The 26907-nt window shown below is 40.9% G+C and overlaps 1 protein-coding gene across 1 annotated transcript in view; it reads right to left on the minus strand.

The window, feature by feature from the left end:
* Positions 1–999: 999 nt before the first annotated feature.
* LOC123344425 (hyaluronidase-1-like) overlaps positions 1000–26907 on the minus strand; it is a 40636-nt gene continuing 14728 nt past the window's right edge. Inside the window, exons 3-7 of the mRNA XM_044980639.1 lie at positions 22402–22498; positions 16130–16207; positions 11000–11958; positions 2671–2760; positions 1000–1428 (exon numbers count right to left, since the gene is read on the minus strand). Of these exons, the coding sequence (XP_044836574.1) occupies positions 1000–1428; positions 2671–2760; positions 11000–11920 (1440 nt within the window). The 5' untranslated portion in view covers positions 11921–11958; positions 16130–16207; positions 22402–22498. The remainder of the gene's footprint in view (positions 1429–2670; positions 2761–10999; positions 11959–16129; positions 16208–22401; positions 22499–26907) is intronic.

Here is a 26907-nt window from a genome sequence, read left to right on the forward strand (position 1 = left end):
TGCCCAAGAGGCAGTGAGGAGCACACAACCCTCCCTGGATGCAAGGAAGGAGAGAGTGGAGCATCCCACCTCACAGCAGTGAGGAGGAGGAAAGAGTGGGACTGTTTCCTTCCAAATAGTAGGAGGGAGGAAGGAAAGGAGCATGTGGCGCTTGCCCTTGCCAGGAATGCCAATGCCAGCACCTCTCTCAAAGACTGAGAACGCCAGACCTGAATGGATTTTAGAGGTGATTTTTTTAATGACTAACTAATAACTGGGTTATCAGAAACTGCAGACAGGCCCAGTCTTTAGTCAAACAGCAGCTTGCGAATCGACAGGACAAAACTATCATGGAAAGTGTTGATACTCACTGAATTAACATGTGAGCCAAAATATAACTGAGTATATCTGTTCATATTCCAAATATTTAATGTGTGTGTTTATGGAGAATTCCCTGTGACTTTCAAATCTTTATGTAGAAGCTGCTATACAAGCAGTGACATCCACAAGCTGAAACCAGTTTGAGTCCTGATGCTACATTATTGTGTGCCCAAAACTTCATTTGATTTTCATGGTGTTTAAACACAAGAGGAGTACAAACTAGATCCCGGTCATTGGGAAGATCCTCAGAATGAATGTGTTCTAAATCATCCAGCCTTTGAAATAAATGGTCCTTTACATCCTTTTTTTTCTACTTGTCTAGGGACAAATCCTGAAGTCTTCACTCAGCTTTACTCAGTTCTCACTCGAGCAAAACTCCCAGTGGATTAGTAGAGTTTTGACTGATTAAGGAATGAGATAGAACAGTATGAGTGGGGCCAGTAAGAGGGAGACGCATTCGAAATCTCCTTAACACTCTGTGCAAAAATGCTGCCTTGACCAGTAGGATTAGTATTTAAATGGAGAATAATGAAGATAAAGCAACAGTCTGCAACATCATTTCCCATCTGAATAGAAACTTGCTAAGCAAGGAGATCTGAAGTCTCAACTGCAACGTTTCTTGCTTCCTTGTAAGAAACATTAGTGTATAATGAGAAGCAGAAAAACCTGCGTGGATCCAAATAAGAGAAAGTTGAGCATTTTATTTGTTGATCTATTAAACAGAGCGTGAGCCCATTGTTCAAGTAGACTTCGGTCAGGCAGTTCACAAAATATCCCAGTCCAGCCTTGGTAACACTGACATGTGAAGCTCTGCTTCATGGCCTTTATGTCTTCTGGTCTAGGTTTTCCAGTCACAAAGAATCTTGGGCCTTTTTCAGAATGGTGGACCCCAATCTCAAAACTATTGGGCGACAAGTGCAGATTAGCAGAAGAGTCACTGATTTTACGGATGCATCTCCCATTTTTCTTACACAGAACTTTACTGCAGAGTTTGGCTGCTGAGGTCACATTAATGACATAATGTCCTAAGGGGCCATCTATGTATTTTTTCACAACTGAACAGCTCTCCTGTAGGAAAACAAGAGTGTGACATGTTAATCAGTAACCAGAGTTATGTCCAAGTTTCCATATTTTTGGTAGAATATTAACATGGAAGCACTGCTGGCTAAAGTGATATACTGAGATAAATCCTGCAGGCCTTACTCATGTGATTAGCCCCTGGCTTAATCTGCATTCATGGGAAGGCCAGTAAGATATTGCTCTTTATTATAATCTTGCTTTTTGGTTTGGGTGCCTGGTAGCAACATATTGAATGTTTTATTAAAAATAAGGTTTTCTAGTGATTGTTGAAAAGGGACGATTTAAAATAAAAGGGATTTAAAACATGTATTGACACATTGCTTTAGCACTAGGGATTTCTACACTGATCACCATAACCCTTTAACTTAGTAGCTACTAGACAATTTTCACTGGTTGGTGTGCAATGTGGAAAAATAGCTTTTGGATTCTTCAGCTCCACGTTAAGCCACTGAACTTGTTTGGGAGTTCATCCCACACCACTGCAGTCAATGAGAGTTTTGCCATTGACTTTGATAGTAGCAGGGTCAGACACTGAAAGAGGTTGCGTCTTCCTGTATTGCTAGTGCCCTATCAAAGGTCAACTTGCCTTCTCCACCTGCAGTCTTTCTAAGAGTGAGGCAAGGGAGTTGGCCTATTAGGTGCCTTGCAAAGATAGACAATGCAACCTTCTGTCACCTTTGATAATTCCAGGAGTGGGGGCTGTAAGACTTCTTTAGGTGAGTCCCAGGGCCTTGTGAGGAGGAGCAGGACTTTTCTTAGGTTGGGATTATATTCCACTAATGACTCTGTTATAAAATTTAGGACAAAGCTCAACATTTGGTCTGTGAAAAATGTTCCCCACCTCATCCTCTGCCAAATACATAGCCTTGTGTTTGGTAATGTACAGATTATGCAAGTAGAACACTGCTAAATAGACTGTTTACATTCTCATTTCAGTGTTTCAAACTGTATCTTATTATCTTGGTGTTAGTGCTATCCAGTGCTATGGATGTCATCCATGTTTGGTCTCTGGATGTGGTTCCTAGGAAGCAATGGCTAATTTAAGTATATTGTTAACAAGATGACAGGACTCCCAAGCAGTCATCTTCAGCCAAAAGATGACAATGATGGGTGAGGGAGAGCTTCATGGTAAGGATGTAAAATGGTAGAAATGAGCATGCTTGGGGAGAGAGGCTCTTATCAAGGACATAGCACTTAACTCATAAACATTTGTAAATCCACCCCACCTACCTTTGAGCTGGCATACTGCATGCTTCCCCAAAGGACAACCCCTGCTGCCCCCAAAGCAGCACTCTCTCCAATAGTGTTCACCAGATCAGTCTGAAAGAGCAAAGTGTCAAAACTGGACATTGGAAAAGCATCAGAACCCATAGCACCAGATACTGCAGCGGACACACTAACATTTAAGCACTGCTTTTTTCCAGGGGTGATGTTGATTTATACTGTAGAATCTTTATATTCAAAGAGGCCCATAATGAGCTCCCTACTTCTTGGGGCAGGGACTTTTTTGTTCTATGCTTGTACAGCTTCTAGCACAATGGGGTCCTAGCCCATGTCTGGGGCTTCTAGGTGCTATCACAATACAAATAATAGATAATAAGGACAATAGATCCAGGGACTCACTGAAGGATTTTGAACATTGCAGAAACTGCAAAGGGGTGGGGTGGAAAGAGGGGAAGGACTTAAAATAATTTTTAAAAAATGTTTTGCCTATTCACACAAATAAATGTACTTTCCTATCGATGTTACAGTGTGTTGTAGTATATTCAGAATGATTCCCCCAGACAGACGGGAGGAGCAGAAAGACAGTGACATTCTTGTGAACTGTAGTGCCTTGGACAATTCGTGTACAATACTCTAGTATCTCTTTTGTAAGGGATTATAAATATGATGGTTTGTCATTTAGTCACTCCATGAGTATTTGCAGTTCTAAGGCCTTGTCCATACACACAAGTTGTACCAATTTAACTATACTGGTATAGAGATTGGCAGACACAATTACACCAGTAATAACAGTGCATACACCAGGTAGAACTGTACAGGAAGGGAAATAAACCGTATCAGTATACAGCAACAAAGAGTCCTGTGGCACCTTAAAGACTAACAGATGTATTGGAGCATAAGCTTTCATCTGACGAAGCGGGTATTCACCCACGAAAGCTTATGCTCCAATACATCTGTTAGTCTTTAAGGTGCCACAGGACTCGTTGTTGCTTTTTACAGATCCAGACTAACACGGCTAACCCTCTGATACATATCAATATAAGCACTTTTATACTTCATGATTGCCTGTTCTAGTGATTCCTTCTGAAGCACCTGACATTGGCTACTGTTGGAAGACGGGATACTGGCTAGATGGACTACTGGTCTGGTCCAGTATGGCTATTCTTATGTATTGGCATAACTTAGTCCATGCTTGGGTTGTACTGATGTAACTATTTTGGTTAAAAATCACGATGTAATTATACCAATACAAAAACTGTGTTCAGACCAAGCCTCCTTAGTGTCACTTCAGCAATGTGTGTGAGCACTTCCTAATACCAGAAAAAGAGAGGCTGGGGAGCCCTCCCAATGTAAAAAGATGCTGTGGTGAAAGGGCCCATTCAGTAAACTGCTACATTTAGCAGGGAAGGGAGGAAAATAAACAAACAGACCCAGAGCAACTACCTTTCTTCCCCTTCCCCTAGATCGGTAGCAAGTGGCTTTCATTTGGGAATGTCAGTGCTTTTCCTCCCATCCCCTGAGGCTGGGGACACTGACTGTGCAGCCTTTGCAAAGAGAAATACAAACATTATATAAAGAACCGGCAAATTTTATAAATTCACTGGTGCTCGATAGTATATTGATAAGGTTTCCTTATCTTGTCTGCATCACTGTGAAATCATCCAAGGGCTCAGGGGATGATCATGTGATGGCAGTAGGTGTGTTAGAACTACAGATAGATGAAACTGGATGACTCCGTTGTTATTATTATTAATGTTATTTTTTTTTTAAATCACACACAACTCTCTAAATGCACCAAGCAGTTTATAAGTAAGGACTTTCCTGTCCTGAAATGCTGCTTGTTCAAGAAAGTGAAGACACAAATCAGTGGTTGAGGAAAAGGAGAGTGTGCTGAATCATTGAAGAAGCATATGAGGAGGATTCCTTGGACAAGTGAGTGGTGGAGGTGACCTTTAACTAAAGGTCAGATAAAATAATATTGGAAATAATGGAGATATTTTAAACAAGAGGGTTTGCCTACTGGCCCGTCGAGTAGGTTTTACAGTACTATACCATGTTATTGGGCTCACCTGCAGTTCGTGGTGCTGCTGATCATCCAAGGAGTTCTTTAGAGCACTTTATTATCACTAAAAACATATAGTTCAGTGCTTTCTCCAGAAGAAGAGAGTAAAGTATGCCACTGGTGTTACTTTCATGTTGAAAATGGTGGTGTATTTTTTACTGGATTTAGTTTAGCAGTAAAAAAAAATGTTTGTCTCAAAAATCAAACTTTGAAAAGTTGAGTGACTTTGTGATATATCTAAAACTCTTGGTAATGAATGATCCCTAGCCCTTTTCTTCTGCAAAATACTTCACGAAGATTATAAAAACACAAATCCTCGACCATGACTGTTTTAAATCAACCACATGGTGGCACAGTGAACTAGCATGACACACAGTTCAGCTCTCATTAACAACTTGGTGATCTCTTCTCAGTCAGACAAAATAAGGGATCAATACATCAAACACATTTGAATGCAGGGGCGGCTCCAGGCCCCAGCACGCCAAGCGCGTGCTTGGGGCAGCAAGCCGCGGGGGGCGCTCTGCCGGTCGCCGCGAGGGCAGCAGGCAGGCTGTCTTCGGCGGCTTGCCTCCGGAGGGTCCGCTAGTCCCGCGGCTTTGGCGGACCTCCTGCAGGCACGCCACCAAAGGCAGCCTGCCTGCAGTGATTGGGGCGGCAAAATGCTTAGAGCTGCCCCTGTTTGAATGGACCAAAAACTGAACAGAGAGGGTTATTCACCTTGAGCAGTTACTGAGGTTCTTCAAGATGTGTCACTGTGAGTGCTCCACTTTAGGTGTCAGTACGTCCCTGCACTGTCAATCAGAGATTTTCAGTAGCAGTGTCCTGCAGGGCTGCACTGACACCTAAAGTGGAACACCCACACGGATAGCACTCGAAGAAGAATAGAAAATATGGACTTTTAAGGAAGTATGGTCCGGTGGTGAGCTCATTGGCCTCAGTGTCAGGAGCCCCAGGGTTTAATTACCTACTCTACCGCAGACTTCCAATGTGATGTTAGGCAAGTCACTTAGCCTCTCTGTGCTTCAGATAATAGCACTTCCTTTCCTCATAGGGGTGCTGTGAGGCCAATACATTAAAATAATGTGAGGTGCTCAGATCCTATGGTAACAGTAGCCACATAAGTACATAGATAAGTAGATGGGCTAGGTAGTTAGCTGCTCTTCTCCTTGCTCTCTCCATCTCCACCCCTAGAGGAGCCATATGGAGGAAAGAGATATTTTAAGAGCTCCATTTTATAATATGCTTGTTTATCTTCCCTCACCTCCAAGCTGCTCAACATCCCCTCTGTGACTCAACAGCTGCTTAGCATACCCATATTTCAGGGCTGCCCAGAGGGGAGGCAGGTGGGGCAATTTGCCCCAGACCCTGCAGTGGCCCCCATGAGAGTTTTTCGGGGCCCCTGGAGCGGGGTCCTTCACTCGCTCCAGAGGCCCCGGAAAACTCTTGCGGGGCCCAGGCCCCTGAAGCGTCTTCCGCTCCGGGTCTTTGGTGGCAATTCGGCGGCAGGGGGTCCTTCCACTCTGGGACCCACCGCCGAAGTGCACCGAAGACCCGCGGTGGGGGGTCCTTCCGCTTCAGGACCCACTGCCAAAGTGCCAGGTCTTTGGCAGAAATTCGCCCCCTGAATCCTCTGGGCGGCCCTGCAATATTTCCCTACGATACCCTGGTTTCCTCCTTTCTCTGCTGATGCTCAAGATCCTGTTCCAAGTTTTGGATGCTGTTTCCAGCAACCAAAGACCCTCAAGATTCTGCTTCTGTGCTGGTGTTCTGGACTAGCCCCCTGGGGGAGAGTAGAATCCTCACTCCATATATACAAAAAGGGAACTCCTCTCTTACCAGAGCTCCTTCCACAGGCTGATTATCTGAGTGATTTCATTTTGTTTTGAAAAATGGAAGGAAGAGCACTAAACTGTTCAAATTTATCAACATGAAAGGAAACTGGTGTTGCAACTGGAGCTGGTCGCATACAACAAAAAATGTTTGTGATCTTTACTTCATATTCTGAATGGCTCTTTGTTTCAATCTAGACATATCCCATCTTATTCTGCATGGGAGAATATTTGTGCAAAGGTGGCTTTGTTCATGGGGAATGGCCTTTGTATAAATATACACCGTGACATGAGGACACAGGTATTTCTACATGAACAAGAGTCGCTGTTATTCATTATTCATCATTTATTTGTCATTCTGCTTTATGAAAAGATTTGTTCTTCCAGTTAGGGAGCAGAAACAATGCCATGTAACTTCAATCACTGATCACACATTATTAATAGCAAGTAGTCTAGGGAGACAGTTTCTGAACACCCTAGAGCATCAATATAGAGACTCATTTGCATAAATTATGTGGTGAATACTTAGCGATAAGAGAAGTTAGGCTCTGTTGGCAAATTATTTGTAAAGAGAAATGAAGCATGAGGGACACAACTGCAGGGACGTTCCTGGCCTCTGGATTTTTGTCTTTCGTGGGGCTCTTATACCTGCAGCTCTTTCTGGTGGTTCCCACAACTGTTGCTTCAACTTAACTTTTTTCATTGTGGTGCTTGTTGTATCTTTAGCACTGGACATGTTAGGGCTTGTGCACAACATCTTATTGTGTCAGCAACCAAACAAAAGCTAAAGTTCCATACGGCTAGATTGTCCCACTCTTGCTCAGCCACGGTAGTGTATAAGGGGGAGTAAAGTCCTTATTACCCTCCTTGCTCAGCCTTGCTCACATTATGACTATAGCAGGGAGCTACTCTGCATTGTTAGCAAGGGGGAGTGGGGAGTGAGAGTAGATTTGTTTCTGTTCCTCCTACATTTGCTGCCCAGAGTAGCTGATGGGGGTCATAGAAAGGTGTAAAGTGCTCCAGAAAAGAAGTGAAACTTTCCCCAGGGTGCGGGGAAGGAATCTCTGACTCCCTGAGCTACAGTTGGATGTCCTGTCTGCTACTGGAGCAGTGCAGAGTGTGAGATTATAGTAGGTATCAGTGTCCAACTATGTTTCACAAGAGCTGATATAAAATCATTTGAGGACATCAGGGCTATGAAACAATAGATTTAAAACATTAAAGCTGTGAGCATTGTTTTCCTGATCATTGGAGGTCTTTCTGGTGCTCTATCTATAAAAAGCCTTCAGGTCCCCAAGCTCCACTCATAGAGCTCATGCTGCCAAATATGTAGTCTGGAGAAGCTACAAGCCTGGTACCCATGATCAGTCTTTGAAGACATATATTTTGTTTTCCACTACAAAATACATATTTGAACATTCCTCGTGGTGTATTCCCCCTGCTGTGAATGGCTGTGCACACAGGTGCTGAATGTTTTAGAAAAGATCTCTGAAACATCCAGGTCTGAAAAGAAGGTGATATGCAACTAAAATACAGCCCAGTGGATAAAAGGGTAACTTATGAGCAATATCATTTTAAGTTACTATTATTGAATGTTGAAGCTGGTTCAAGGTAAACAATTAACTTTGTACAGCCTCATATGTTCAAAGGTTTGCATAATATATAATTGTGCTAGATTTCATATTGTAAGATGTTTAGCTAGTGTTAATGGTATTTTTATTTTAATCCCCAGATCTATGTGTGTTTATGATTAACATACCTATTAGAGCCAATGCTTGCCGAAGTATTCACTAACTTTGTGTGCCTCTATTTTGAGTTCTCAGGTGAAGAGACCTTGGGTGAAATCCTAACAACTCTGCTGGAAAAAAATGAGGAGTCCTTGTGGCACCTTAGAAACTAACAAATTTATTTGGGCATAAGCTTTCATGGGTGATAACCCACTTCATCAGATGTATGATACAGGAGTAGGTATAAATACATGAAAGAATGTGGGTTGCTTTACCAAGTGTGAAGTCAGTCTAACGAGATAAATCAATTAACAGCAGGATACTAAGGGAGGAGAAATAACTTTTGAAGTGGTAAGAGAGTGGCCCATTACAGACAGTTGACAGGTCAGTCCTCGCTTACAGACAGCCCCCCAACCTGAAGCAAATACTCACCAGCAACCACACACCAACCCAGGAACCAAACCCTGCTACAAACCCCGGTGCCAACTCTGTCCACATATCTATTCAAGGGACACCATCATAGGACCTAACCACATCAGCCACACCATCCGGGGCTTGTTCACCTGCACATCTACCAATGTGATATATGCCATCATGTGCCAGCAATGCCCTTCTACCAGGTACATTGGCCAAACCGGCCAGTCTCTATGCAAAAGAATAAATGGACACAAATCTGACATCAAGAATCATAACATTCAAAAACCAGTAGGAGAACATTTCAATCTCTGTGGTCACTCAATAACAGACCTCAAAGAGGCAATTCTTCAACAAAAAAACTTCAAAAACAGACTCCAACATGAAGCTGCAGAACTGGAATTAATCTGCAAACTAGATGCCATCAGATTAGGCCTAACCTAAAACCTAAACTTAATTTCCCCAGTACTAATTTCTCCCTACTGTTACTCACACCTTCTTGTCAACTGTCTGTAATGGGCCACTCACTTACTACTTCTAAAGTTATTTCTTCTCCCTTGGTATCCTGCTGTTAATTGATTTATCTTGTTAGACTGACTTCACACTTGGTAAAGCAACCCCATCCTTTCATGTATTTATACCTGCTCCTGTATTTTTCACTTCATGCATCTGATGAAGTGGGTTCTAGCCCATGAAAGCTTATGCCCAAATACATTTGTTAGTCTCTAAGGTGCCACAATGACTCCTTGTTTTGTTTTTTTTTGTTTTGTTTTTGATACAGACTAACATGGCTACCACTGAAACCTAACTCTGCTGAAGTCAATAGCAAAACTCCCATTAGCTTCAGCAGGGCCAGGATTTCACGCCTTGGTGCCTGATTGTCAGAGGTGCTGAGGACAGGCAATTTCCGTGGAAGAGAATCCTCAGCATCTCTGAAACTCTGATATCTCATAGAGAAGTCTCCAGCTGAGAATTAACAAGCTGAGGCACACAAAGTTAGTGAAAGTTTCTGAAAAGGTGGCTATATACCTTGTGTTTCCTCACTAAGCAGCCAGAGAGACTGACTGGGTCTGCACAGCTCCAGCAGGAATCCCCCACTCATAACTGCAAACTGGACCAGTCAGATGGGAGCACTCTGGGACCTGTGGGAATGAATATGCACACACACCCATGGGAAGTGAGAGTAGATGGACACAGCCCTGATATTGAGCCACCATCACTCCAAGCCACCAACCACGATGCCATTTTTCTATGGGGAACACCACAGCTCTCCATGACCCAGGAGTGGGCTGGGGGGTAGAGGAGGGGGAGGGGCATCAATATCCAAAGAGGGCTATTAATCCTGTCAGGAGGGAGCTCCCTGCCCTCCAACTAGCTCAACACCTCAGGTATGGATCAAACCAAATCATTCCATGCCCAGGGTAGGACAGCCTATAGCAAAAGGCTATTTAGGAAGCCATTCAGGAATTACATGCTCTGAGCAGTTGCATAGACATGAGCCAAAACAAGGTTTATGATTACCACGGTTATCAGAAATCTTAATGTCTGTGCATATATCTCAACCCCCTACTTTGTAACCTGCATATATTTATTGTATTTTTTAAAATATTTCCTTCAATTATCATTGGCTGAAGGGGTGTCACGACACAGAAATTGTATTTTTGTAATACAGTAGATTTAAAAAGCCAAAAACCAGATACTCAGTTACTGTGCATGATCAGACATACTGTACTTTCAGAAAACAATATGGCCGGGAGAACACACTCATCCTTCCTCTAGGAAGCCTACTGTCACATTCTGCCTCTGTGCAAGTTTTCTCATGCAGGAGCTAGGAATGCCAAGCTAAACTGGGGCTTACCTAGTTGATATGTCTAGTTCATTTCTGTACCAAGTGAGCTTCCATTTTGGGAAGAAAACAAATATTCTCATGAGCGTTTATCTTCCCTTAATATTAATGGATTTCAAACTTCACTGAGATTTGTCAACTCCATTTCTCACGCTGAAGAATTAATTTGAAATATTTAATTACTTAAGGAAACAATTGCTTTGTACTTTCTTCTAAATTACTCTCATAAAAAGAATACAATATTATTCTACAGTAATAGACCAAACCACAGCAGGATCACTATTGGAAGCTCTATTGTTTTGTACCATGACTCTGGTGTCTTTCTTTACCAGGATAGTTCTATGTATGAAACACAAATGCATCTATAACTGTTATTATGCAAGGAGAAACTCCTAGGAAGTGCTTTTTCCAAGAGATTGTATGGCTAATCTTTAGATTTCTATATATGTCTGCTTACCTCGGTCAAAACATGTAAAGTATAGGCATAAAATGGTCTGGAGTAAACAAAAACAGGCAAAACATAATCTTTTCTAGCAACTGAGGCAATACGTATTGCTTCCTTAACCCGATAGTGAACGAACTTCAGAGCATTTGGACTTGACTTCAATATATAATCCAGATAGATGGATGGATAAAGAGCGGTACTTTCTTTCCACAGCCAAAGCAGGAGATCATTGCGGGAAGATTCAATGTCTGGGCATCTACCTGTGTATAGTTTTGGATGTTCTTTGTAATCGTAATTGTAGCAGTCTGGGTAAAGATAATAACCCCATAGACCATTCGGTCTCATGTGCTCAGCCAGAAGGATAGTGTTGTTCATAAAACTCTTGCCAGCATTTTCAAATTCTTCCTTAGCAACTTTCCTAATTTTGTCCTCTGACCACTGAGGATGGCGTCTCCTAACCAGTTCGAGAGACTTATTTCTATAAATGGTTTTATTACCCCAGTTCCTGTCCCACTGGGGTCTCCAGTTTTCCCAGTCAATAACTGCAAGTCCTTGGAATTTCTTCATGGGTATGGAATGGTCAATGTCAGACTTAGCTTTGTTAAGGTGTTTTATCAGACTCTCATTCTGTGGCACCCCTCCATTGACAGGAACCCCATTGTCTAAGTAATAGGGGTAATGCCCCAAATGAGTGTGATAAAAGATTGTCACATTGGATCCACTCAAAGTTTCGTTGGTGTTTGATGCAATGTCAAAAACACTGAGATCTAAGTCCACCTTGTACCGCAGTCTGCACTGTTCCGTAGGTGCATTCCAAACAACAATGAAAGGTTTGTGGAGAAGCAGTGGGGCCTTTGCCTGCTTGAGCAGTTGGCCATCAACCATAATAAGCAGCATTGTAATTTCTATCCATTTAATCCACAGATTGTACATGGTCTGCTGTTTTCGCTGGGGCTAATGCAATGGTTTCCCTGAAAACAAAAACAAGAAGAGATGTTTTTTTAAAAAACCAATATTCACAGCAAGGACATATATTGTGTCAAAGAAATGGCTTTTATTTTGGGTTTCTTTTTTAACTTTGTGCTCACAACAGATATGGACAAAGACAAAACTATAATCAGGACAAAAATAAGTCAGCATTTAAATGCCTTCAAGGATGAGGCGCGTACCTGGGGAAACTATTCTACAGACTGGTAGATCTCACTGTCAGGTCAGGAAGCACTTTCCAATACTCAGCCTTTTCTTGATTTCCATTCTGCCAAAACACTTTCCTCTCTTCATTCAAACCCCTCTGAAAGACTCATTTCTTCCATGAAGACACAAGAATTGACTTAATATAATAATAATATTAGAATATTTTTAAAACAAAAGCATCCTACTTATTCTCTGTTTCAGTTTCCCTGCATATCCTGTGTACTCACCATCTGTTTTACTTAGGATGTAACATTTTGGGATCTAAAACTGTCTTCTGGGGATGTCTAGGGGTCATCACAATTTAAATAGTGCAATAATAATAATTATTATAATTAAAGCTTCTTAGTGCTGGGACTTCCTGAATTGTGTGCCAATTCGGTACTGAACATATAGTGAGTAGTTTTTTCACCACTTTCCCTGATTTTTTTGTTCCCTTCTGCCTTTTTCTCATTGGAAAGAAGTTAAAAAGTGAGTGTTTTTTCACAGCAAAATGAAACTTCTCCAAAAAATTGATTCTGTTCTTTGTTGACAAATGAAAAATGTCACACAAAACTAAAGTGGTTTTGTTTAAAAAAGTTTTCACAGAATATTTGTATCTTTGTGCAGCTAGCTCTAGCCAGATTCATCCTGTTTTTCCTATAGCTCTGCTCCTTTCTGACACTCTGGTTCTATGATTTCTTCTTCTTATATCACCCACAGACTTATAGCTCCTCATCAGTTTAATAGGAGAAGGTAATTTAAACAAAAAACATGATAGAAGTGTCTTTCTCACTTAGATTAACCAAGAGAACTCAGATACCATGTGTCTAAGAAAAGAATAAGGCCCATGTTTATTACTATCTACTGTGGTACAAAATTGTCATTTTTCCAAAGGAGTAGGTGGAAGAATTATAATCACTCAGCAGGTCAGAAGGATGACATTATTGATGACTCTTGAAAGTGTGAAGGCTAGTTGTTATACTGGGTTTAACTTAGATATCAGTATTGTAAAGAGAATTAATTATATTAAACTCAACAAATCATCCATGGAAGTGTCAAGTACCTACGAAAAAGTGGAACTGATTTTTGTTTAAAATGTTAGTGGAAGTGACTGAGTATTGTGAGACCAGATCTGCCATCAGGCTGCAAGTGACCCCTCCCCAATTACCCCCGGCAGGTACAATGAAGTAGAAGGATATCCAGTTTGTACATTATTCGAAGAAGTGTTGCCGCTTGCAAGTGATATATCTGGGACTGGGTCTCCCCTAGTCTTTTGTGCCTCCCTTCCATTTTCATCCTCAAGCCTCTAGTATTGTGTCTCTCTCCCTCTTCACCAGTCCCTTCTCCTAGTCTTTTGCTTTTCCTCCTGATTCCACTCCTTTGGCCTCCGGTCTCTGATATAGCAACCATTCTCCTCCCCAGCCCCTGTTTCTCTCTTTTCCTGCCCCCTCTCCAACTCTTTTCCTTTCCTTAGCCAATTGCTACATTAAGGAGAATGGGAAAGACAAGTGACAGAATCAGTACTAAGCTATCCTCCTGTTGTTCGGGGACTCCTTCTACGATGAGAGCCAAACTTCCTACCCTCTCCTACAGATGGCAAAGTGCTGGAACACACACATAAAAATAAATGGAACACTCTGAAATATTTTGACAGCTGCCTTCTCTACCTCTCCTCCACCCTGCAACTTTCCTGCCTCCTTCTCCCTCTCTTTATCTGAAATTATCTGGTTGTTTGTACAGTGCCTAGACAATGGGGACGTGATCCCTGATGGGGATTCTGAGGCACTATCACAACATAAATAAAAATGTTTATTATTCAAGCCCCATTATAACTGTATTTTCTTCCTGCTTATAGCTAGAAAAAAGTTTAATTTGCACAGAAACCTTCAGGAAAGCAAGGAATTCTCTCTCCAGAAGGCTCTCATCTGTTCTCAGTCAACATATGTTGAATACCTTTAATAGGTTTACTCATGTACATTGTGGTCGCAGGCATTGTTCATTAAAACCTCTCACCATTAGACACTGAAGGATACTAGTTCAGTGAAGAACAGAGAGAATTCCTAAAACTCTTTGTATTGCGAACAAGAACCAATCTAGATTTATTGACTTAAAATTGGTTTCTGCAAATTGTGATTTTATTGCAGATGTTATTTTTCACTTCAGAACAATGATCGAGGCCAAGTGGAGCAAGTCTTTACAAAAATAAATAAGGTTAATATTTGATGCTGAAAAACTGAGGGAAAACACAATTACCTACTGTTTCACAAATGCACCACACAATCTCCTAAACATGAACAAAACGTCTTTTATTACTGGGACCACTGCTGTTTATCTGGACTGTGAGTTTATTGGTCTCATGCATAAGCACTAATTGGACTGCCTCAATCCCAGCTCTATAACGAGCACAGGCGCTAACAATTCCATTTTCCAGTTCATTGTCAATCTTGGTTCAAATTCGCCTGTTTTTCTCATTCAGTGACACATTGTCATAGTTCATTTAACTTTCAAAGGACATGCCTATCTTTCTTTGTCCCTGAAGTGTTCTCAAAACAGAATCTGCTGTCAATGTTTCTGCTCTATATTCTAAAAACAAAAACAGTCCTTCATAAACAAAGAGTTAAGGGCCTGATCCAAAACACATTGAAGTCAATGAGAGTCTTTCTGTTAACTTTAAGTAGGCTTCAGATAAGGCACTCAAAGCACAAAATTAAGTAAAATTTGCTATTTATGTCTGCATATGTTGTTGAAGTTTAGGACTGTACGGCTATTGGACTAATTACAGTATATCCTTTAATCAATGATAATTGCTCCTCGCTGAATAAAAAAAGTTGATACATTTCTGCGAGTTTCTGTCACTATTTATGTAAATAAAAATGTGCAGAATACAGTTTTCCCAAGCAAATTCTGTTAATTTAAAATAAACTTTTATGTCCACTGTGCCTAAATATTTTCCATCAAAGTATGCAACTTGCAGTGGGTTGATATCAGCTGAAATTGAGAGGGGGAGAGGGTATTCTGAAGTTGAGAGGGAGGAGTTATTCTCTTTTACTTTAAAAGAAACACCTTTATGCCTAATCAAGACAATGTAGACATTCCCCCCACCCCCCAAAAAATGATTGAGGTGCACTTTAAGCACTAGTAAAACAATACCCTCCTAAATTGTGATTACATCTAACTTGACTTCTTCCATGCATTCAGTGTTGTTGTAGCCATATTGGTCCCAGAATATTAGAGATACCCGGAGGTAATATCTTTTATTGGACCAACTTCTGTTAGTGAGAGAGAGAAGCTTTCAAGCTTACTCAAAGACCTGAAGAAAAGCTCTGTTGAAAGCTTGTCTCTCTCACCAACAGAAATTAATCCAATAAAAGATCTCATTCACCTGGTCTCTTTGATCTCTTCCAGACAACCAACTGCTACTCGGTCTCTTTTGTTGATTATTTGAGCTATTTGGACTCCAACACACCTCATGACAGTTGATATTTCAGTGTCTAATTTATAATATAATAGCCCTCAGATGTAATCTCTCATATTATTCCACCATCTGTATATTGACTTCTTGAGAAACAATAATCTATACATTTAATATTAATACATTTCTATTTTTCTATTTTACAATCCTTGTTTCTAATTGTCCTTGAATCTCAAATGTTTCCATCTCTACTGGATAAATGAGTCACATTTATGGAAATATTCTCTATTAAAAAGTTATTCTAAAGAACTGAAATATTTTTTTCACCAACACAGATTGATCATGTGTGGCTTTTGTGTCAAAGAATCACAAAAATAAAGACTTTTTCTTCATTCAAATAATTGCTTACTAAACTTGAGAACCACCCACCACGTATTTTAGTTAATATTCAGTGTTCTAAAGGTAAATATGATTTTATCTTATTATTATTTTTGTCCCTGTAACTTAAGGACCCTTCTTTCTAAATAAGGGATATCCAATCCTTTCTTTCTACTTACTGTGAGGTATTGGTACTGTTTCTTCAAATCGGTAAGCAGGAGCCAGGCAGGAGAGGCTGGCAAGGTTCGAAGAGGAAGCTTTGCAAAGAAGCAGAGAGAATAACTTTAGGCTACTTACAGGTCATATTATGTTATGGACATATTAGCTAACACCTACTAACTAACATGTTACAAAACTAGGATAGACAAGGCAGTGTGTGTTTTAATACATACTGAGCTGGTTGAGTTAAAATCAAGGGGAATTTAGGCTTTAAAACAAGCTTAACAACATGTTAAAGTATGCACTACCTTGTCTACACTGGACTTAGAACACGTTAGTTAGCACATGTTAGCTAACATACCTTTAAGACCTAGCCTAGACAAAGCCTTAGGCGCGGCCTACCCACAATGTTTGTACTGGTATTACTATTTAAGTCAGAGATGAGAATTTTTACCAAAATAGTTACACGGGTACAACCCCTCATAGTGTGTGTGCAGTTATACCAATATAAAGGTATCTAAGGGCTTGTCTACACTGGCACTTTACAGCGCTGCAACTTTCTCGCTCAAGGGTGTGAAAAAACAGCCCCTGAGCATAGCAAGTTTCAGCACTGTAAAGCACCAGTATAGACAGTACACCAGCGCTGAAAGACAGGCTGGGAGCCACGCTCCCAGTACTGGTGGCTACGCCCCTCATGGAGGTGGTTTTTTTAGAGCACTGGGAGCGCTCCCAGCGCTGCGCTGTGACCACACAAACCACATTAAAGCGCTGCTGCAGCAGCAGTGCTTTAATGTTGCCAGTGTAGACTAGCCCTTATACTTGGATAGCTTATTACCTACAGGGCTTGGCTACACTTGAAAGTGCAGCGCTGGTGGAGGCTTTCCAGCGCTGCAATTAGTAACTGTCCACACCTGCAAGGCACATCCAGCGCTGCAACTCCCTGGCTGCAGCGCTGGCTGAACACCTGGTCTGCTTGGGGTATAACGAGTGCAGCGCTGGTGATCCAGCGCTGCTCGTCAAGTGTGGCCACACACCAGCGCTGTTATTGGCCTCCAGGGTATTAGGAGATATCCCAGAATGCTTTTAACTAAATTACTCTCTTTGTTTTGTTATGCAGCCTCTCTTTGTTTTGTTGTGAACTCGGAGCTCCGCGGCGCTCCGGAGCACAGGGAGCTGCTTATCTAAAAAACAAACACAGCTCCTGTTTGCTGTGATCAATCTGTACCTGACTGTGAACAATCAAATGAGAAAACCCCTGTCTCATTCACAGGGGTTGAGTGTTTGCTTGACGAGGAACAGCGGGGGCAGAGGGGAGAACGGGAGTCCGTTGGATGCAGGCTGTTTGCAGTTAAGAGTTAAGATTAAGGGGTCGGGAACATTTTCTGATTTTGCAAGTCAGGAAGCTAACATTCAGTGTTGGCTCCAAAAATCCACTCTCTCTCTCTCCCCCGCTCCCTGTCACACTACACACCACCCCACCCCCCTCTTTTGAAAAGCACGTTGCTGCCACTTGAACGCTGGAATAGCTGCCCATAATGCACTGCTCCCAACAGCGCTGCAAATGCTGCAAATGTGGCCACACTGCAGCACTGGTAGCTGTCAGTGTGGCCACCCACCAGCGCTGTCCCTACACAGCTGCACGACCAGCGCTGTAACTCCCAGCACTGCAACTTTCAAGTGTAGCCAAGCCCACACTGATATAGGCACATTTATACTATTATAATTTCATCTACAGTGTTGCACCACTTTAACTACACCAGTATAGTTAAAACAGTACAACTTTTGTGTGTGGACAAGGCCTTAGAAGGAACACTGGTTTCCTTATTTCCAATATAGTTCCTTGCTCTTTGAAAGTGACTCTTTCTGCGGTTCTTTTGCCAGTGTCACAGAAAGTCCACTGTGTATTATGTGCTTTATTGTTATTTATATTGTGTTTGTTGAAACTAAGAGATTGCCAGCTCCTATAGTTCATCAACCAGACATCAGACAACCATGAGATTCGATTAAAAATCATGAGATTTTAAAAATAACACATTTGGATTTTTTTAATTTGGATTCTTCTGGCATTTGAGCCTGTATGTTTCATGTTTTCAAGCTTTTTTCACGTACAACAATGAAGGCTAGAAATTTACTCTTTTTTTTTAAAATGAAAACTGAGATTCTCATGTAATCACAGGACTGTGGGAGCTAAGGCTTTGAAAAAACACCAAATATTGTGAGACTCATGATAAAATCTCATGAGATTGAAAAAGTAAACATCAAAAAAAAAGAGCAAGCATGTTTTACTGCTGCCTTGTGGTGGTAGCTCCCTTCATGCTCCAAGCTATACTATAATTCTAAATTATAAATCCAATTTTGATCCCTGGACCAACCTTTCTCACACATACCCCCATCCCACCTGAAATTTTGTATGTGCACTGTGATACCTTATATCTTACTTTTCACAATCTTCCTCATGGATAGACTTTACAAAAACTAGACAAGCCATTTACAACACAAACTTTGCTGCTCTACAAAGGACACTAAACTATCTAAACTGCTACATGCCACAAGGAACCACAACAGTAGTTCCCTTAACCCACCCAACAATATTGTTAATCTTTCCAGCTATACTCTTAGCCCGGCAGGAGAGTCTGTCCTATCCCGGGCCTCTCCTTTTGCCCCTCCAGACCCACGAACATGATACAGTTCTGCAGGGACCTAGAATCCTACTTTCAACGTCTCCGACTCAAAGAATATTTCCAACACACCTCTGAACAACATACTAACCCACAGAGTCCTTCCTACCAGCGCTACAAAAAGAAGGATTCTGCATGGACTCCTCCTGAAGGTCGAAACAACAGACTGCACTTCTGCACAGATTGCTTCCGTCAACATGCACGGGCTGAAATTGTGGAAAAGCAGCATCACTTGCCCCATAACCTCAGCCATGCTGAATACAACGCCATCAACAGCCTCAGGAATAACTCTGACATCATAATCAAAAGGCTGACAAAGGAGGTGCTGTCGTCATCATGAATAAGTTGGAATATGAACAAGAGGCTGCTAGGCAGTTCTCTAACACCACATTCTACAGGTCATTATCCTCTGATCCCACTGAGGATTACCAAAAGAAACTACACCATCTGCTCAAGAAACTCCCTGAAAGAGCACAGGAACAGATCCATACAGACACATGCCTAGAACCCCGACCAGGGGTATTCTATTTGCTACCCAAGATCCATAAACCTGGAAATCCTGGACGCCCCATCATCTCAGGCATTGGCACCCTAACGGCAGGACTGTCTGGCTATGTGGACTCTCTCCTCAGGCCTTATGCTACAGCATTCCCAGCTATCTTCAAGACACCACTGACTTCCTGAGGAAACTACAATCCATCGGTGATCTTCCAGAAAACACCATCCTGGCCACTATGGATGTAGAAGCTCTCTGCACCAACATTCCACACAAAGATGGACTACAAGCCGTCAGGAACAGTATCCTTGATAATGTCACGGCAAACCTGGTGGCTGAACTTTGCGACTTTGTCCTCACCCACAACTATTTCACATTTGGGGACAACATATACCTTCAAGTCAGTGGCACTGCTATAGGTTCCCGCATGGCCCCACGGTATGCCAACATTTTTATGGCTGACTTAGAACAACGCTTCCTTAGCTCTCATCCCCTAATGCCCCTACTCTATGTGTGCTACATTGATGACATCTTCATCATCTGGACCCATGGAAAAGAAGCCCTTGAGGAATTCCACCATGATTTCAACAATGTCCACCCCACCATCAACCTCAGCCTAGACCAATCCACACAAGCGGTCCATTTCCTTGACACTACTGTGCTAATAAGCGATGGTCACATAAACACCACCTTATACCGGAAACCTACTGACCACTATACTTACCTACATGCTTACAGCTTCTATCCAGGACACACCGCACGATCCGTTGTCTACAGACAACCTCTAAGATACAACTGCATTTGCTCCAATCCCTCAGACAGAGACAAACACCTACAAGATCTCTATCAAGTATTCTTAAAACTACTCACCTGCTGAAGTGAAAAAAACATATTGACAGAGCCAGAAGAGTACCCAGAAGTCACCTACCACAAGACAGGCCCAACAAAGAAAATAACAGAACGCCACTAGCCGTTACCTTCAGCCCCCAACTAAAACCTCTCCAGCACATCATCAAAGATCTACAACCTATCTTGAAAGATGATCCCTCACTCTCACAGATCTTGGGAGACAGATCTGTCCTCGCTTACAGACAGCCACCCAACCTGAAGCAAATACTCACCAGTAACCACACACCACAGAACAAAAACACTAATCCAGGAACCTATTCTTGCAACAAAGCCTGATGCCAACTCTGTCCACATATCTATTCAAGTGACACCATCATAGGACCTAATCACATCAGCCACACCATCATTCACCTGCACATCTACCAATGTGATATATGCCATCATGTGCCAGCAATGCCCCTCTGCCATGTACATTGGCCAAACTGGACAGTTTCTACACAAAAGAATAAATGGACACAAATCTGACATCAGGAATCATAACATTCAAAAACCAGTAGGAGAACACTTCAACTTCTCTGGCCATTCAATAACAGATTTAAAGGTGGCAATTTTGCAACAGAAAAGCTTCAAAAACAGACTCTAACGAGCAACTGCTGAACTTGAATTGATATGCAAACTAGATACTATCAATTTAGGCTTAAATAGAGACTGGGAATGGCTGAGCCATTACACACATTGACTCTATTTCCCCCATGTTAAGTATCTTGTCAAACTGTCTTAAATGGGCTATCTGGATTATCCCTACAAAATTTTTTTTTCTCCTGCTGACAACAGTTCATCTTAATTAGCCTCTTAGAGTTGGTTGGGCAACTCCCACCTTTTCATGTTCTCTTTATGTATATATATCTCCTCACTATATGTTCCATTCTATGTGTCCAATGAAGTGGGCTGTAGCCCATGAAAGCTTAGGCTCAAATAAATTTGTTAGTCTCTAAGGTGCCACAAGTACTCCTGTTCTTTTTGCGGATACAGACTAACTCGGCTGCTACTCTGAAATCTGTATTCTGTTCCCATCCACTATCCAGATGTCATCTGGAAATCCCATGTACCCCATTCACCCTTCCAGTACTGATCAGAGACCCTAAACTCCAAATGTAGGCAAGAGATTAACATGCATTGTGCGCTCCCTTCACATGTGGGCAACAGGCTCACCTCTCAGTGCAGAGTAAATCTTTGCAAAACTGGGAATAGTTCCCCAGCTGTACCTGATAAACGGATGCGCGTGGGTCACATCATCAAAGACCCATGCTATTGTAATCTATGATTGCAAAATGAAAATATAGTTGGGGACGAGAGCACAAAGATGAGGATGGTACAGGAATCTTAACCTTGAATTACATAAGAATGGCCATACTGGGTCAAAACCAATGGTCCATCTAGCTCAGCATCCTGACTTCCGACAGTGGCCAATGCCAGGTAGTCAGAGGGAATGAACAGAGCAGACAATCTCCGAGTGATCCATCCCATCATCCCCTCCCAGCTTCTGGCAGTCAGAGGCTAGGGACACCCAGAATATGGAGTTGCATCTCTGTCCATATTAGCTAATAGTTATTGATGGACCTAACCTCCATGAATTTATCTAGTTCTTTTTTTAACCTGGTTACAGTTTTAGCCTTCACAACATCCCCTAGCAATGAGTTCCAAAGGTTGACTGTGCGTTGTATGAAGAAGTTCTTGCTTTTGTTTGTTTCAGACCTACTGCCTATTCATGTTTGAGCATTAATGAGTTTTTAAAATCACAATCCTCTATTCACATTTTTAGAAGAGAGATATGACAACCTTAACAAAACTTTTGCCTCTGCAATTATGCATGTTTTACATAACTATTTAACTGTTGCAATATAAAAAAAATTAGTTAACATAAGAGTGGCTGCAGTTAGGTGATATTTATGCTACCACCAAGTCACAGCACCTTATTAAACACATTCTACTGGTGTTTCAGGAACAATTAGTCAATCCTGGTCTTCTCTGCCCTATTAAATGAAAGTAGTCTCACTGATTTCAGTGGCACTACTGAAATGAGTAAATTGAGTGGGATACGGCCCAATGTATTTTTAAACTGTCTCATTTCACAGTTGTTAGTAAGCTGAGATGTAATATGCTCTATGTATGCCTGTTCCCTTTTCAGTTGACCTTCCTATTTTTCAAACTGAAATTTCACAAAAAGAAAGGGAAGGAGGAAGAATATAAATTATGGAAGGACACTTACTGTATCTACTAGGCACCCTGGTCAACTGTTGGAATGTTCTTCATATTGTTCACTTCTACTTTCCCTGTTGAATTCTGAGAGTTAGCTCTTGCCACCTCTGGAAAACATTACAGATTTGCAGAGATCAGGTGTCTAAATACATAGCTTTTTATGTTTCAGGTTCTCTGTTAATATGAAAAAATATGTTGGAAGAAATTATATACATAATAGGGCATTCAGAAGTTGTGCTGTTATTTAATACATCCAATAACAAAGAATTCCAGATCATGTTTTGTCACACTCTAATTTTGCCACGTGTAACAAGAAGTCATCGTTACTGAAATGACATTGTCAAGTACACATGTATTTATTTAAAACCCCTTTTTCAGTATTAATGATTTCCTTTTAGAACCTATTTTAGAACATATAGAACATATTTTCCTTGCAGTTTTCTCATGTTACATTTGGAAAGCACTAATTGTCTGTCTGTTTTTCTTACAAAGCACATATCAAAAACAGATACACACATGAGCCCAGCATAAGAACATGAAGAGAAGAGAAGAGACAATGGGTAAAGTCCTGTCTCCACTGAAGCCAATGCCAGATTTTCCCATTTACTTGAATGGAGCCATGATTAATAGCTATACTGTTAATATAAATCTGGGGATACTACTAGTTCATGTAAATGTTTACCTTGTCTAACTGCTAGTTCTCTAGCAACTAAATAATAAAAATACTATATATATTTTTTTAGCAAGAGTTAGTGTAATTGTTTAAGGTAGGCTATTTTGGAGGGTTGGATGTCTCAGGTGATAGCATACAGAACTTTTCACCTCTGGAACACTGGTTCAAATCTGGCCAAGGGAAGTAATGGTTAAAATCTATATGTTGGACTATATGAAATGAGCTCCTGGTCTCAGTACAGTTCCTAGTGGCAGATGTCCACACTAGAAAATTGCCACCACAACATGCAATAATTTAGCTCCTTTTTGTAGTCTCAGCAGAAAGGATGAAGGTTGAAAGGGCATTAAGAATTCACCCTTGTGTCCTTTAGATGTGGTTCTACACTGAAAAGTCCGTATGTAAAAATGGCAATTTCTTACTCAATTGATCTGCCTCTTGTTTATATGTAGAGTCATATCTGCATTCTGCACACTTCAGTGACCACAAATATATTTTACTACTTTTCACTCCGTTGGCCCTACAGAGCCAAAAATATAGTTGAGAGAGAGACTTGGATTCTGTTTCTTCTTGTCTATCATCAACAAATTGTGAGCTAAATCCTAATGACAGTCAAGTATGCTCGTGCACTGAAGACAGAATAGTTTTACTACATTTTTCTCCTGTAGCTGAAGGCATCATTTGGCCTGCAATACTTTTGTTACTGAGGATAAGAAGGAAAGAAAAACGTCTGGACTTTTGGATCCCGGGAGAGAGGGTATATGACTAGCACTTAAAATAAATGTTTTTTACTTATAAACTGAAAATATTTGGTGTCAAAATTAGTTAGGGACAATAAATATGGACCCTCAAATTCTATTTTTACAGAGGGACTTTTCAGAATGAATTATACTTTAAAAATAGCCTGTAAAGAACTTTAAAATGTGAGTTTGTGCCATTTCTTTTTATATATAATATATATATATTCTGCTTTTTTAAAAATAACTTTGGAAATAAGTTAGATTTTGCCCTTCCTAGTTTTACTGCAGGACCCGGGAAAGGGGAGAGAGGAGAAGAGTGTATCAGAAGATGTGTATTATGAGTTCTCACAAGGGACAAAGGTATAAAAGATATCATTATTTCACAAATGCTCCAGTCACTACTGGCTTCCAGGCTAGACAAGATCTCTTATTTTTAACAAGCAGAAAAAAATAAAAAGCAAACCTTGCAGGGTTTGTTTATAAGAAGCAAAAAAGAACATATGACCAATTTTTTTCTTTTGCACATCACCTTTAAATTTGCACTCTTTGAGTCAGTGCTGAGACATAATGCCAAGGTATGGAGTAGTATGTTTTGCAACGTGTACAGCCATTTACAACAGTGCAAACCTTGGGCAGAATGGCTGTAGAATGCTGCCATTCTCATTTGGTAGCTCTTGTCACAAGTGCAAGAGCCTATACAAGCTGTGAGACAGTGGGGAATTAGGCCCAGCATGTCTTTTCTGTGGCCAAATAGTTTTCAGCACTGTCACTCCTTTCATGAGCAGTGAATTCATTTTAAAAGCAAATGAAAGATCCCAAAAGACATCCTTTGTCAGATTATACAGTATTATAGTAAGTCACTTTTGAGTCCAAAGGTCTGCTTGAGCATTTCCTGTTTTAGTTTTAGCCTTGCTGCAATTTGAGGTTCATGATACTGTTTAAATTAACAGGAAATGCTGTAAATGAGTATGGGAATTAGAGATCAAAGAACCAGCATTTGGGGTATACTCTTGTATGGTTATGTTGCTTTCCACTAAACCCATATTTCTTCTCATGGTATCAAAGACTTCACTGAAATCTGACTCTTTGAACAGAATAGATCTATATTCTATGGTTTGTTAAGCTAGTCTCTAGCAGTCAAATTCTACCACCCTTACTCAAATTGACTAGTACCTTATTCCAAGTAGTCCTGTTCACTTCAGTAGGGTTATCCATGGAGTAAGGGACTAGCAGGAATAAGGGGAATAGAATCTAGCCCTAGCTTTATCATACAACTAGTTTAAAATAAATACAAATCATCATTTAAAGTATGGCCAAAGTAATGTAACATATCAAAGAAACTCATATCTTTATTCTACAGCTGCAATATTATGTATGTGAAATCACTGAGATTTTAGATATACTTGCAGTACCTGGAACAATTGGTTGGGTTAGCAATGGAAGAATATCATGGGCTTTTTTGTTTGTTTGTTTGTTATACTTCCTGTGGCATTTGTATCAAACCTTTGATGCTATTACATGCAGCTATTTGTATTTACTTCGTTAGTTTTAATAAAATGAGAAATTCCATGCAAAGTCACAAAACTTATATTACTGACCAGGGACATTAAGAATCCAGTCCCTCTGGCATACAGGTTATTTATATTGTGGACAGATTCAGGCAGTAGAGTCAGTGCTTCAGGCTACAGGCATTGTTCTTCTGTCCTGAAGGTTCTCTTGTGTGGAGTTATGGAGAGCTCCATCTTGTCTCCCTTTTTGTTTAACATGTATATGGCACTAACAGTAGGGTTAGTGAGAAAGGTCTGGACTACAGGGTTTTCAGTACACTTGAACCAGGTCTCAACCATGATTAGCTCAATGAATGCAAGCCCCTGCTTGTCCTTGTCTCCACTTGCAGCCAACTGGTATTGACCAGTGCAGCTTCACTGATTGCTGAATCTGGTCTATTCCTGAGAGCATTAACATTTCACTGTAAACCCCTCTTGAAGTGGTGGGATCAGCAGTGGGCAGAACTGTCCCTGGCCGTGCAGCGTCCTGGGAAGAGAGAGGGAAACAGGGCCCTGTGGCTGGTGCAGTTTCAGAGACTTCAATATGCATGGCCTTCGTCTCAAGTGGATCCTCTAGGCACTGTACAGATCTCGGGATTGTATTCCCTGCCCATTCAGCTGGAAAGCAAGTACACACACACATGCACACACAGACGTAATGATCTTGGGGAAATGGCAAAGGTAATTTAATAGAACTTTTCTCTCTCTTAGCTCCCTCTCATTGGTTTTCCATAGAATCTGGCTCAGAATTCTGATAATAATAGTTTGCAGTGTTGTTGTAGCTGTGTCGGTCCCAGGATATGAGAGAGACAAGGTAGGGTAGGTAATATATTTTGGTCCAATAAAAGATATTACTCACCCTACATTGTTCCTCTAATAATAGTAATACTTTGCTATTCAACAGTGCCTTTAATACAAGGATCTCAAAGTGCTTTACAATCTTTAAGTAATACTCAACACCTTGCAAGGTAGAGATATATTATTATACCTGTTGTACATATTGTGAAACTGAGACACAAAAAGATTAAGTGATTTGCCCAAGGTCACAGATCAGTGACAGAGTCAAGAATGAAATTTAAATCTCCCAATTCCCAGTTCTCTGTTTTAGCCATATAAGCATCTTTCCCCCTTTAATCACCATGAATTATGAATGACAGTTTGAATAATAGGGCAGGACAAATGACATTGGATTACATCAATCCTCTGACTGGCACAAAGGTATAGGTATATATATGCTATGTCCCATCTTTCATTTTGTCAGCCAGAAGCAATGGAAAGTTTTTTGGGTGGAGGAGACAGAAAAAGCTACAGTATCTCGTCTCTTTGTTTTTTATCTAATACACGAATTAGAAATAAGCACTAACCTGAATTTTGACCCACAACTCCAACTGAGCCTGTATTGGTGTTAGAAAAAGTTTCATATGCATTTGTTTTCAATTTCACCTGCCTGTATACATCTGACTCCGGACACAAACATATTGAAGGTTATTTTATTTTTCAGTGTATGTATTAAAAGTATAAATGATATTACCTACAGACCAAAGCTTAACTTGATTTCA

Source organism: Mauremys mutica, chromosome 1, assembly GCF_020497125.1.
Source record: "Mauremys mutica isolate MM-2020 ecotype Southern chromosome 1, ASM2049712v1, whole genome shotgun sequence".
Lineage (NCBI taxonomy): Eukaryota > Metazoa > Chordata > Testudines > Geoemydidae > Mauremys > Mauremys mutica.